This window comes from Sinocyclocheilus grahami, unplaced genomic scaffold (genome assembly GCF_001515645.1).
Source record: "Sinocyclocheilus grahami isolate Dianchi unplaced genomic scaffold, SAMN03320097.WGS_v1.1 scaffold371.1, whole genome shotgun sequence".
Lineage (NCBI taxonomy): Eukaryota > Metazoa > Chordata > Actinopteri > Cypriniformes > Cyprinidae > Sinocyclocheilus > Sinocyclocheilus grahami.
Window position 1 is genome coordinate 168,936 of NW_015505550.1, and position 13,666 is coordinate 182,601.

General features: G+C 37.3%; 1 protein-coding gene across 2 annotated transcripts; it reads right to left on the reverse strand.

Moving 5' to 3' along the window:
* Window positions 1-1,922: 1,922 nt before the first annotated feature.
* Window positions 1,923-13,047, reverse strand: LOC107549406 (ankyrin repeat and SOCS box protein 3-like). 2 transcript variants are annotated; one of them, XM_016230474.1, is made up of 10 exons: window positions 12,879-13,044; window positions 12,303-12,501; window positions 8,281-8,439; window positions 8,065-8,177; window positions 6,720-6,852; window positions 4,387-4,564; window positions 3,981-4,187; window positions 3,620-3,889; window positions 3,319-3,452; window positions 2,107-2,346 (listed from the first exon to the last, which is right to left on the reverse strand). In XM_016230474.1, exons 2-10 carry the CDS (start codon window positions 12,499-12,501, stop codon window positions 2,189-2,191), a joined length of 1,551 nt encoding a protein of 516 aa, XP_016085960.1. In that variant the 5' UTR covers window positions 12,879-13,044; the 3' UTR covers window positions 2,107-2,188. The 2 variants fall into 2 exon arrangements, with proteins under 2 accessions (XP_016085961.1, XP_016085960.1); XM_016230475.1 differs by having other exon boundaries at window positions 1,923-2,346; window positions 3,319-3,370; window positions 12,303-13,047.
* Window positions 13,048-13,666: the final 619 nt, after the last annotated feature.

A 13,666-nucleotide genomic window follows, 5' to 3' on the forward strand; every position in this document is an offset into this window, starting at 1 on the left:
ATAGACACGGTGAGTTTGTCTTTACTATACACGTTAGATGTGATCCACCTCATAGTAACAATCCTGTCAGATCGTCCATCCTTCGAGTGAGAGTGTAACGTTACAGGTCGGCCGATCTGGTTTCGTCGTTAAAGTTAACCTTTTCGACATGTTTCCATGTTGTCGTTGCTCAGCAATGGCATGGACGCGATGTTGTTTGGGGTTTGGCAAAAGTAGAGTGGGACTGTGGGCAGTGCTCGGGGTGGTGACTGAAGGCGGTGACTGTATAGTTCTGACGTCAACTTTTTACGGAAGTCACAACAGATCGTGAAAAATCACAGCTACTTAATGCAGGCTGTGTGAATTTTACTGTGGACTGACTGTTTTGAAACTTATATGGTAGTTAAATAGCCCCTAGACCAGTTATCGTGAAACAAAAACAGGAAATTTCAGTTTTGACAATATGGGACCTTTAAATAAAGAGACAGGCAATGTGCTCCACTGTGATGATTTTCTCCAGAGCTCAAAGCCTCCAAATCCTGAGCCACTCTGGAATCAACAAAATTCACAGTATGAAGGGTGGTGGCTGTTCAACAATTCAGGCTTATAGCTCTAAACGGGCAGACTGGCTTAGGGCTGCACGTCACACTGGCTTTTTATAGAACGTGCACCACATTTCAGGACTGATACATTTGAGATTAAGTTGCATCAATTATGTAAGTGCTCTATTCTAGACATCATTCCTCCGTGCTGCTATCAAGTTTTAATTAGGGTAGACGGATCAAAGGGGTTATTTGAGGCTGGGTTTTTTTAACATTTATGTAAACTTTGATTGTAAACATCAGATAGTATACGTAAAAAACAGTATCTATCTATATTGGAAATGTGTTAAAACACACACACACACACACACGTATGTTCAAGCAAATAGATGTATATATGAAATATATATGAAAAGTATTTTCTCATATAAAATCATTATACACATAATATATCCAAAAAATTTAAGATTTTCTTCAATGAAGTTTGAATAATCAGAAATTATATTTCTACTCCAATACGTTTTATAAAAATGAAAAAGAATGTGCAAATGTGAAAGATCAACATGATCTTTCATGTCAGTCATTTGGCTGTATTTCAAAAGCCTGATTGCTAATCAAAGGCGAACTGTTGGACCTGAGCTTACCTGCAGCACAAGAAAAGCTTAATGCACATGATTACTAATGCCTTGCCTTTTCAGAGTCTCCCACAGAGAGGTGGCCTGATTGTCTAGAACAAGGCACAGAGTTGCTGAGACACAGCCTCTGGTTTACTCTGAATTCAAGATATCAGGGAGGGAGCAGAAATGGCTCTCCTCTTTCACGTAGACAAGCTGCTAGGTAGTGTAGGTAGGACTGGCGGTTAAGCTGTCAGTTATCCGTGTTCTCCCCCTGCTGTTTGCACATGGTATACAGTATTCCAAAAGAAATGGCTTGAAAATAAGGAACACCACGATGTTATATAACATGATTTTTGTAACACAATTATGCAAGCATCAGTTGGTCTTTCCATAATTGATGTTAAAGAGGTGTTAAAAACAATTTGCCAGGATATGTACTGTAGAAAAAAATGTAAAATACTGGAACATTGGGTCTGTGTGAAATAGAAACAGATTAACTGCCTGTTCATAAAGGTACGACTCTATTCACAAAACAGCAAGAGGTTGAGAGCATCATGCAGCAGAGATACAGACGATTTTAAATTAAGAGGCTTTTGAAGGTGTGCTATGCATATTCCTAAAAGGTAACATAAAATGTTAAATACATAGTATGACCAAAGGCAGATAGTAGCATCTCTGAATGAGTGTGGCTGCGTTGGCAATTAACATTCGAGGAGAGTATGCGTTTTTGAGGCAGAGTGACCTTGGAGGCAGACAGAGAGGAGAGCCGCTGAGAGAGAGAGAAGATAACGAGGCAGACCAAAGACACGGAGCAGAGGTGAATTTCAACACCAACTCAGTATGAAGGCCAGCTGTGTAAGAGGGGAACAGAACAGTGAAGATAAATTGGTGGAATTCTCCATTTGTCCTCCCACATTTTCTAAATATCAAGGTAATGAAAAGAGTCCAGCGTCATTGAGCAGTCATTAAAATTTTATTAACATTATATACAAAATACTGCAGTGGAACAAGTTGAGATAACTTAATTAGCCACACATGCCTGTCAGGCCGCTATGTAAGCAAGCCTGGGACGTCGCTGAACTGAAGGTAGTCCTGAAGCAGTGTGGGGATGGGCAGCTGTTTGATAAAGGAGGTCTTAGACAGAGCATTGCTGCCCACCGCTGCCCGCACTGCCAGTCTGCACAGATGGGTGAGGGCAGGGACTGATTCTACAACCAAAAGCAAAAGGTTACAGAGCTGTGGCCACTTACCACATCAGATGACACAGCTAATGCAGTAGGACAAGAGTTATTTGTTCAAAAATAATTTTTGACAATTTTTTCAGCAGGGACACATTGAATGGATCAAAAGTGACTTTTACATTGTTACAAAAGATTCCCATTTCAAATAAAGGCTGTTCTTTTGAATGTTCTATTAATAAAGAATCCTGAAAAAATGTATATCATGGTTTCCACAAAAAATATGGTAACTGATAATAATAATAAAAGTGTTTCTTGAGTACCAAATTAGCATATTCTATTTTTTTATGAAAAACTGTGTGACACTGAAGACTATCACAGGAATAAATTACATTAAAATTCAAGTGTTATAATATTTCACAATTTCTGACCATATAAATGCAGCCTTATAAATATATAAAATATATTTGGAATATCATTAAATATCTATCAAATATCCATAAATTACTTAAATTACTTAAATATGTTTTTCCCCCATCAGGGGAACAAAACATTTCAATCAGCCCTATATTTTAAACAGATTCAAATGAAAATAATCATGGAAGAATGATACATTACATTTTTCACTGATATGCATCTATATAAAATACATAGTATTAAACTGCATAAACATTTTGTTGTTGCTTTTAATTTGGTTCATTGAAACCATTGAAAATGATTCCAAAAAATAAATTGACCTCATCAACTATGATGCAGAAACTCTTTAGAAAACTTCAAAAAATGTAATGAAATTATTCACTATGTTACTCTTTAGGTAACTTAATGGACAAAAAAAGGTGTAATACAATCATTCACTATGTTGCTTAATTTCATATTACCAACAAAATGATTCCAAATATAATGCAAATATTTGACATATGCAACATGCTGTTGGATACACTGAAAAACACCTGAAGTCATGAAACCTACACATATATATGATTTAAAGTGTACAGGTCATACCGAAATGCTTCTGTGGCGTCCAGGTGCCATCTGCTCGACGGTGAGAGAGAATCTGAAGCATTGAGGAGGGCAAAGTCTTCCAATTAATGAACTCCAGAAAGAAATTAAGCACTCTGTTCTCAGCTTCTTCAAGCCTGCACCCAATTAGAGCATAACAGGCAGAAGTGAAGAGCTTAACACAGTGTTTTTTTAACTCTGACGTTAATAATGCACAATCGTTTATTAAAAGGCACGCATGGTGAATCCACTCATGATTAAAATAAAAACCTGTGTGGCACAACAACCACAATGTGTTGCTTACATTTTGTCCTGCAGGAGCAGCATGGGGTCCATTCCTGCTTTGAGCAGCAGGGGGAGCCAGAAAGAGGCGCTCTGCATCTCAGCAAGGGCTCTACGGGCCAGTTCTTCCAGTCGGTCACCCTGAGGGAGGCCAGCGTGCTCTAGGATCAAGGGCAGGTGCTCTGGTACGTGGCCCTGTAATGCAAAGGCATAGATGCCCATGCTCACATGGGCCCCTGCTGCCAAGAGCATCAGAGTGATTTCACGAATCTGGTGACACTCGCTGTTCAAACTGAGAGACGAACAGGAAAAAATATGTCATACTATCCAACTAATTGTGTTTAAAATAAAAAGAGGGACACAAGTGTACATCTATGTCATACTTCCAAGAGTTGCACCACAGAGCCATGTCCAAAGGGCAGCTGTAGCCAAACTGTCGACAGCTTTGGGCATCTGGACTGTAGCCCTTCTTTAGCAAGGACCGCAGGCTGTCCGCTTGCCCACTAAGTACTGCCAAATAAACTGGACTGACCTTTCCCTCGCCCCGGTCACATTCTCGCTTCGTTACCGGAATCAGCTTCTCTAAAATACTATAGAGAACGACAAGAGATGAGCAGCCAGATTAAAGCAGTTTAGCAAAAATTATTTCAAAAAGGCCAAAGTTACACTCTCAACATCTTTGTTTAAAAAGTACTAAAGGTTAGCTTTCAAATGTGTGTATCATTATACAAAGTAAATGTTGCATGGTCTTCGTAACCATTTGGCAGACCCAGTACGTCATTGCCATACCTAAGCCGACTGAACTGGGACGCAGCATGGATGGGTAGCTGCCAGCAGTCCTCATTGCAGTACAGGTTGGGGTCAGCTCCATGGGCCAGCAAAAGCTCCACACACCGTACGTGGCCCTCCTGAGCGGCAATGAGCAGCGGTGTGGCCAGATCGTTTGCCTGGCAGTTCACATTCGCCCCTGTGGCAATGACAACCTGTGCTTAGGCAATCAAACTCTAATACATTACTGCAGTGTTGCTTTTTTTCTTAATTTAATAACAATGTCCACCATAAAGAAAATTAATCTTTCAAAAATATAGGTTATGCCAAGTTTTATAAATGTCGTTATTGTATTCATTTTGGTTTCATATGATTTCATGAACTTTTATATTTGAATTTAATTGTAATGACTGAAATGTAGTTATCATGTAAAAAATTAAACAATTTCCCTGTTCCAATTTACATGTTCCTGTGGCTCAGTGGTAGAGCATTGTGTTAGCAGCGCAACAAAGGTTGTGGGTTCGATTCCCAGGGAACACACATACTGGTAAAAATGTATAGCCTGAATGCACTTTAAGTTGCTTTGGATAAAAGCGTCTGCTAAATGCATAAATTATTATTATTATAAAATATATGTTGCATGATATACACATTCACTACCAAAAATGTTCAAAATGTGGGGTTGGTAAGATTTTTCTGTTTTTGAAAGAAGTCTTATGCTCAACAAGGCTGTATTCATTAGATCAAAAATACACTAAAACAGTAATATTGTGAAATATTAGTACAATTTAAGGTGGTCATATGATGCGATTTCAAGTTTTCCTTTCTCTTTGGAGTGTTACAAGCTGTTCGTGAATAGATAAGATCCCTAAAGTTGCAAAGACTAAAGTCTCAAACCCAAAGAGATATTCTTTATAAAAGTTAAGACTGGTCCATGCCCTCCTAAAACGCCTCGTTTAAACACGCCCCCACATGTCTACGTCACTGTGTGGGAAGATTTGCATAACACCGCCCAAATGTTCACGAAAAGAAAGCCGGCATAACTTTATTGTTGCTGCCGCTGCCATGTTGTGAAGATGCTGTGTGTTTCGTTGCGAAAGCGAAAATATTTTGTTTGGCCTTCCAAAAGAGGACACGACTTGAAATCAGTGGCTAAGTTGTATTTACAACACTGTTCCAGAACAGTTCAACCCAAATATTCAGATGTGTGCAGAGCATTTGATGGAGAACTGTTTCCTGATCCTGGTAGAGCAGACTACAATGCCGGCTGTTCTGACTCACAGACTGTAAGTACGTTTTCATATTTAAAGGATTTGCCACTGATGATTCAAACGCGAGTTTTGAGGAGTGTAGAGTAGCACTTGTTGTTTGTCATTTCTCTGATCACAAATGCAGACATGGTTTTATGTTTATGCGGCGCGATGCAAGGCAATGCATAAAAAGACCGTATAAGTCATTATAATCAGTAATTATGTCCCCACTGGATGCAACAAATGCCTCATTTATGGTTTTTAATGTTTTTGTCTCGTCGCTCCTGGACACAGCCTCACAGTATGGTAAGCGGCGTAACATTTCCATCACACGCTTGAGGTATTCGGCCAATCACAACACACTGGATAGCAGGCCAATCAGAGCACACCTCGCTTTTCAGACCGATGAGCTTTGTAAAAATCGACGCGTTTCAGCAACGCTGTATTTTTAGCAACATCATATGAACCCTTTAAAAAAAGTTTTCTATTTTAACAATTATATATTTTGAAGTCACACCACATGACATTTTACAACATAAACTAACCTTGCTAAAAAAAACTAAAAAGCTCAAATTTGTAATTTTAAGAGACTTATTGACTTTGTCAAAGAGTCACAAGGGTCTGCAGGGGTCTTCACAATATAAATGATTTGCCATGACTTTACTTTAGCTGACAGTTTTTAAATATTAATAAGCAGCAATGCAACCAAACTACATAAAGTTTTCCTTTGGATAATTTTATTTGCTTAAAGAGATTTTTTTCTTCATTACTAGATCAAGATTAGATCTGACTTTGTCTAATTCAGAAATTAAAAACATACTCGAAGATTGTATTCAAGTTTCTGTATGTATGAATTGCATTTTTGAATAAATTAATAGATCTGAACAAAAATGAGCGGCATGTCATTGACCCTTCATTCAAACTCTTTATCTGCCTCTGAAGAATGTGTCACTGTAAACAGCACTGTGGATACAGTAGCGATAACTCTGATGTTGCAAGAGTTAACACCGAACATTGACCAAAGTATGTAATGTACAAAAAGAGAAGCATATAGCTGGCTAGCTGCAGCTCGTACAGGGTTAATCATTAAAGAAATGTTCTCACCGGCATTTGCAAGAATTTCCAAGCATTGGTGATGTCCATATTGCGCAGCAACAAATAATGATGTGATCCCATAGTCATCAACAGCCTCCAGAGAGCACATGCTCACAAGGTACCTCACAATCTCAGTATGGCCCTGGAAATGGTTTTACAGATATTTATTTCATCAGTTTTTGATTAAAGACTTTGGTAACTGCCTTGGATGTAGGATTTAAAATCTTGATTAAATTAGAAATAAAGCTAAATGGCCTTGGGCTTTCATTTTTTGAAGTTCAATTAAACATTTAGTATAAAATTTATTGAAAGAGGTATAAATTTAAAAGTAGTCACAACGAGCTACATAATCATTTGATTGTTATGTGTTTCTTCCTGATAACTGATAAGCATTTACACTTAGAAGTGAGTGAGAAGAGCTGCAGAACTTCTTAAAGGGGTTCTATTATGCTCTTTTACAAAGTCTTGATTTTGTTTTGGGGGTGTACTAGAACAGGCTCTCATACTAGATATTAGGTCGAAAAACACATTATTTTTCACATATTTTACATTATTACAACACCTCTCTCCCCAGTCTGGCATGAACGGCTCCAATAGTTCCTGTATCAAATGAAGGCCCGCCTTCTGAAATACGAAATGTGCTGTGATTGGTTAGCTGGGCCAGTGTGTGTTGTGATTGGTTAGCTGGGCCAGTGTGTGTTGTGATTGGTTAGCTGGGCCAGTGTGTGTTGTGATTGGTTAGCTGGGCCAGTGTGTGTTGTGATTGGTTAGCTGGGCCAGTGTGTGTTGTGATTGGTTAGCTGGGCCAGTGTGTGTTGTGATTGGTTAGCTGGGCCAGTGTGTGTTGTGATTGGCAGCACTTGGCGCCTAGTCGGGAAATGTCATGCCCCTCACCATAGCCGCCTGCTGCGAGCTTCGGTGTAAATATTGCGTCAAAATCAAATCAATTTGAGCGCGATTTAAACCCGGATGATTGTAACCACTCTAAGTTCGTCTGCCTTGGGAAAGCTAGTGTCTCCGACAATGATAACATTGTTGCCTTCTCTAGTGCAGCTCAACCAGGTCTCGTCCCATTCGTCGATTTTTGTGATATCACAAATCCCGGAAAATATGTGATTGTAATGCAAGTGATTTCTGTTAAATAAAATATCTCCTTTTGAAGTGGACTTTGAGGTTTGTAACTTTGCAGATCTTTTTTATGCTCAAACAGCAACATTACAGACTAACTAAAGTTGAAAAAGTGAAAAAGCATAATAGGACCCCTTTAAGGCATGTGAATGTAGTGTCTGGGCAAATGTTTCCAAAACATAAAAGCTTCGTAAATCATAAATTAGTTATAGATTAAAGCTATAACCTTGTAAACAGCTTGATGGAGACAAGACCAGCCTGACACCGAGTACGTCCCATTGACTTTTGCCCCATTTTCCACCAGCAGCTCCACCACATCTTCGTGCCCACCATCTACAGCTAGGAATGAAAAAATGAGACATACATAACATATAACAAGACTCAAAAGAAGAAAAAAACACATGGTAAACAAGATCTGAGACCATGATCCTAGGTACTCTACCTGCAAAGAGGGGACAGGAGAGCTCATTGGTTGTCCTGTTAATGTCCGCACCACCCTTGATAAGCCACTTCACTGCCCGGAGGTGTCCATTCCTCGCAGCAAAGTAAAGAGGAGTCTCTGAGTTATGTGTCAAAGTGTTGACGTAGTCTTCGCAATTGACTGAAGCGAAAAGGGACATACAACTAATGAATTGCACATTAGAGAAAAAAGTCACATATACAGTTTAATAATTACTACACATACTAGAGTGTCAAAAGAGCTCTGATTATTGGTATTTAATAGTTCACCCGACTATTAATCTTTAATAACTAATCTTAGTTATTATAATAATCTTTAGTTCACCCAAAAATGATATTCTGTCATTTACTCATCCTTTCATTAAAACTGTATTGATTTGATTTATTTGACTGATTTGGTTTCTTCTGCGAAAACAAGACATTTCTATCATGTTTATTATTATTTTAAATGCTTCTAAAAAATATTTTTATTTTTATTACAGTTTTAGTTATTTTAGTACTAAAAACGAATTAGAAATGCTGAAATAAAATAAAATTTTTGTTTTTAATATTTTTTTTCAGTTAATCTTTATTTTATTTCAAATTGTTTTAAAATAGTTTTGGTTAACGATAATAACCATTAAAAAAAACCAGAGAAAAAAAAAATTCACTTGTCTGTACCAGAAGGAGAACGTTTTCAAGAATGACAACTGAAATTTCAGTTCGTTTCACACAAAACTTGCAATGTGGTGCACAAGTGGTAAAGATAAACATTCTCGCACAATTACGTCTGTTGTTGAGATTGATGGTCCCATTCCCCATTGGTTTATAATTTAACGTGCAATGGAAACGAGTTGCGTGAACATTTTGCCAAGTATGTCCTTTTGTGCTTTAATTAAATAAGTCATACATATTGTTTGGAATAATAATATTAATAATAGTAATAATGAGAAGGAAAAAATAAGAAATGTATCAATATTAATAAAAACCTATTACATTTATAAACTTTCCCTTTATTTTTCAATGTCTTCTCTACTTCCAGCACTCTTGAAAACTTGCAGTGCTTGTTATTCATAAGTTTGCAGAATTGTTTTGTATGTATTGAAAATCATGATCCATTTGTTTGATTCTATGCAGAGAGCAGTCCTCCTTTAGACAATATAAAGAACCCTCAAACAGCAGTTGGTAAGATTTTAATGATATGACCTTTGCAGAACTTTTTTTATTTAATCAATCACAATTAATATTATTAGTATTAGTATTAGTATTAAGGATGGTAAAAAGACTTGGTGACAGGACCAGGTTAGCCTTATGGACAACTTGGCATATTCTCAATGGCATCACATCCAGGGGTGCACCCTGACAAGTTTAATATGTAGCACTGCTCATCAACATTTCAATCCAATGGCAAGTGAAGTCTTTCATTATCTTTATTTCAGTATAAATATCATCCATACTACTTCTGGAACAGCACACAGTTGGCATTACCATGTGGTAGTATCACAAAGTTTTTAATAGCCATTAAATCGAAAACAAAAAAGTTTTGAACAGGCAAAAATGTATTGTGTGGTGCCCCTTGACCCAGTTGTCCATATGTTTAATCTGGTCAAATTGTTATAAGGACTCCAAGTCCCTAACTTTACACCCTTTCCCACAAAGAACAGTTCTGCTGTTGTTACCTATCAAAACAAATTTCAGAAAACCATGAGGTACGTATTTATTTAATTAAATAGTATATATAGGAGAGACTGGGACTACTTGTTACGTCTTATTCCAGTGTATTTCTCTAGGATGGTTTAAGTATTTTTTCATTTGGGCATTTATCTCAAAGCCTACAAAAACGACTGAAAATTCAATATTAACGGAACATACCAAAGGGAGACATTTTCTCACAATATGCTATGAAACCTGCCATTAAACATATTTGGTAACAGCACAATATACATAGTAAGATTCATGAAATTTATGAAACTGGGAAATTTTTGGGAAATAATGTACACAAAAATCAGAATATTATTCTTCTAACAATATTGTAATGAATAAATTGTATAAAATTACATCATATAAAAGTGTGGTATAATATTATGCACTTCTGTACATAAAAGCAACAAAAATATTACTCTGAATTTTGAAATAAACTGTTGTCTAGGTCTTCAATCCTACTCCTGGGGACCCACTGTCCTGTGAATTTTATTTCCAACCTGCTTCAGCACAGGTGGCCTGTAATTTTTTTCAAGTAATCCTGAAGCACAAAGATGACTTGCTGGTTTAGGTGTGTTTGACTTGGGTTGTAACTAAACTCTGCAGGACAGCGTGTCCACAGGAGCAGGACTGAAGATACTGTTGTAATGTAGGAGAGTTTTAATCTGTGATTTGAGAGTTGATTGTTTGAATCCAACAACTCCTAAAGAAAACACACAATTGTAACATGTGTAATTCAGATTTTGAGTCAAGGTTTTTTTTTTTGGTGATTGTCTTGAGACTGAGATAACTTCCCTGTGATAGCCAAACTCAATCTTTCCTATAAAATGACACTCTTTGTAACAGTACATCAAAAAGTAAAAAACAAAACAAATTTATTTGTTGATTATAGGCCCTACATCAAGAATAAAAAATAATAATTCTGTTACATTTCTTGATAATGTTTACATTTTCATACAGGTTGATATTGGTGATGTAGTAATACACAGTGAAAAATGGAAGAAGATACAGGCTAATTTAAAGGACAGCTTGTTTGTGAAAGAACTGGCAGTGTGCATTTGGGGAACAAGCACACTGGCCAACCGTAGCCTGGAAGGAAAAAGCTGCCCCACCACAAAATCTGATCCTAGGCCCCCTCTGACACCTCACAAATTTAGAGCACTTAAAGGTAAGTGTTGTGTGAACTTTAGAGAATTATGTAAATGTTAAATGTTTTTTCTTGGAACGATGATTGACCGAGAGTGCTGATATGTATAACTGTTGTATACATTCTCGTTTGATAATCTAGAATTTGTTATTATATAGTATAGACACTTTTCTATCACTAGGCTGATGAACAGCTCTGGCCACAAATTTGTGTTCTTTGCAGAATTTGCGATACGTCATTTGCTCAGTCAGTCCATTCTAATGCTGCTTTCACAGCACCACAATTGAAAAAGAAACAATCAGCGTCATTATAGGATCAGCATAAAAACAGTAACCATTTACCTTGATAGTGGAAATGGAGGTTTATGAGATGCTACTAGCAAACAAAAGATCTGCTCTCTACTAGATGTTTCTGACTTTTATTCTGTTCATGTAATCTGTTGATTGTATTTCCTGTGCAATTGATTGATCAGCCGTGTCTTTATTTTTTGTTGCTAGGTTTCTTTCAAAAGTGGTTGCAGGGCAAAGATTTGGAGGAAGCGGAGCTTAAGGCCAGAGCAGGAAAACTTGGGCGCTATTTAACAGAAAAAATTCAAGACATCAACAAAAACACTAAGTCAAATAAGTGAATTCTCATGTTACGTAAGCTGCTGAAAACTGTTAGTAGTTCGTAGTTAAGTTGTTAGGTTATTACTGCCGTTAATTACACCAAGTAATTTTTCTCATATAGATTCAAGGACACAAAAAACAATGAATGAATGTTTTAATGAAGATTGTTGAATGATATTCACATAAATAAACTGAATTCTTCTCCTAAATGTCTGTTTTTGTGCTCCTTTCTTAAAGCAGAACAGGCTTAGGACATGCATTGTAACTGGAAGCTGTTAAAAACTATTGTTAATAATTATTCATCAATAACTAGCTCCTGAAAAGATGAATCTATCATTGAAAAATGCAGCCCCCAGCATAAGCTGGATATGGGTGGTCTAACCAGCTACCATGTTCCAAAACACAGCTTGAGCTGGTGTAGCAGGTTTTTCCAGTAGGGACATGAGGTTGAGTAAATGATGCCAGAATTTGCATTTCTATGTGAACTATCCCTTCCTTGTCTAAACAGGTCACTCTATTTGATGGTCCACAAGTTCAGAGTTGCTAAACCCCCCCATCTAAAGTTCTTACCGGCTGCAGGGAGGAGAAGCCGCACACACTCCGCTGATCCAGCCGCCGCAGCCTCATGCAGGGCGTTCCAGCCCCGGTTATCTTTCACGTCCACCGCGAAGCCTCTCTGGATGAGCTTCTGCACCCGACGACCTTTCCCCTCCCGGGCTGCCAGCGCGACGGCTGAGCAGGTGTCTCCATAGCACTCCGTGAAGTCCATCTGATTATTCTCCGTTTAAACACAACACAAACAGTACTGAAAGAGTTCGTGCTCTGCCATTTACACACAGCGGTTCTGACTGAGTGCAAGTTGACAGCTGCTGGTCTTAAACTACCCCTGACTTACACTGCAGTGCCACAGGTTAAACCTCTATAATGCACAACCAAGTGAAGTTCACACTAGGCTAACGTTACATAAATAATCATAAACTGGGCAGATAACGGTGCTTTGATTGCAAAATAACGAGTTAACTGCTTTTAGTATACGTTAGTCTAGTAATTTAGTTCGACTTTCCCACTTTGAATCTTTAATATGTCCACAAGACAATAAAAAGATCAAGCGAAAATCACGTTACGTCCTAAAACATCGGTACACACATAAGAGAGTGACAAAAGTCACATTCGCATCGTTTTAGGTCAGGATGAGTTTCATGGACATTTCCGACGATGCTGTTTTCTGATTGGCTGATTCAGAGCTCCGGCTAGAACACAGACGTGTCATTTTTCGTTCCGTCCATGAAAAATAAGAGGAAATAAAAAATAGCAACAACAACAACATAAAAACATATTTTTAGCTGATCCACCCACCAAACGGAAACCATGTCACCAAAAGGAGATATTATTCAATAATAGCTTAAAAGCATTTTTTTTTGGACAGTATTCTTCATCTTCAACTAGACATCATTACATAAGCAATATATACAACAAAAGTGACACAAAGCATTGCTTGTCTATTGAACAAGTAGGGTTCCTACGGTCAGAAAACCTAAAAAATATCCTTTTAATTTGTGTGATATAAATGAAAATACCTTTAAAATAAATAAATGCGATTTGCTTTTTCGGTTTATGCTCAGCTCTACAGATGTAACTTTCTTTAACGTTACATAAAAAACAATTACGTTATATTTCATCCGAGTGCCATTAGTACTACAGTTGTTATTACTGCAAATTACTACAGTACTGTATTGAATATAACGGTGGATACTCTGGCTATCATGGTGGATTATTTATTTATTATTTTGGTTGTTGTTGTAAGGGTTTATTTGTAAAGTTTATTTGTAAACCTGGCTTTTATTTTGAAAAATAATCTCTACTATTACCCTGTTCATACATTCAACTAATGCCGTACAGCTTTTAATATAACGTTATATATATATATATATATA

Excerpts from the sequence above, each read along its gene's own strand:
- LOC107549406 (XM_016230474.1), bottom strand. The coding sequence starts at position 12,501 with ATGGACTTCACGGAGTGCTATGGAGACACCTGCTCAGCCGTCGCGCTG. Across the intron at positions 8,178-8,280 it reads CTCCTGTCCCCTCTTTGCAG|CTGTAGATGGTGGGCACGAA; the intron begins GTAGAGTACCTA and ends TTTCATTCCTAG. Across the intron at positions 3,453-3,619 it reads CTGCTCCTGCAGGACAAAAT|GCTTGAAGAAGCTGAGAACA; the intron begins GTAAGCAACACA and ends AATTGGGTGCAG.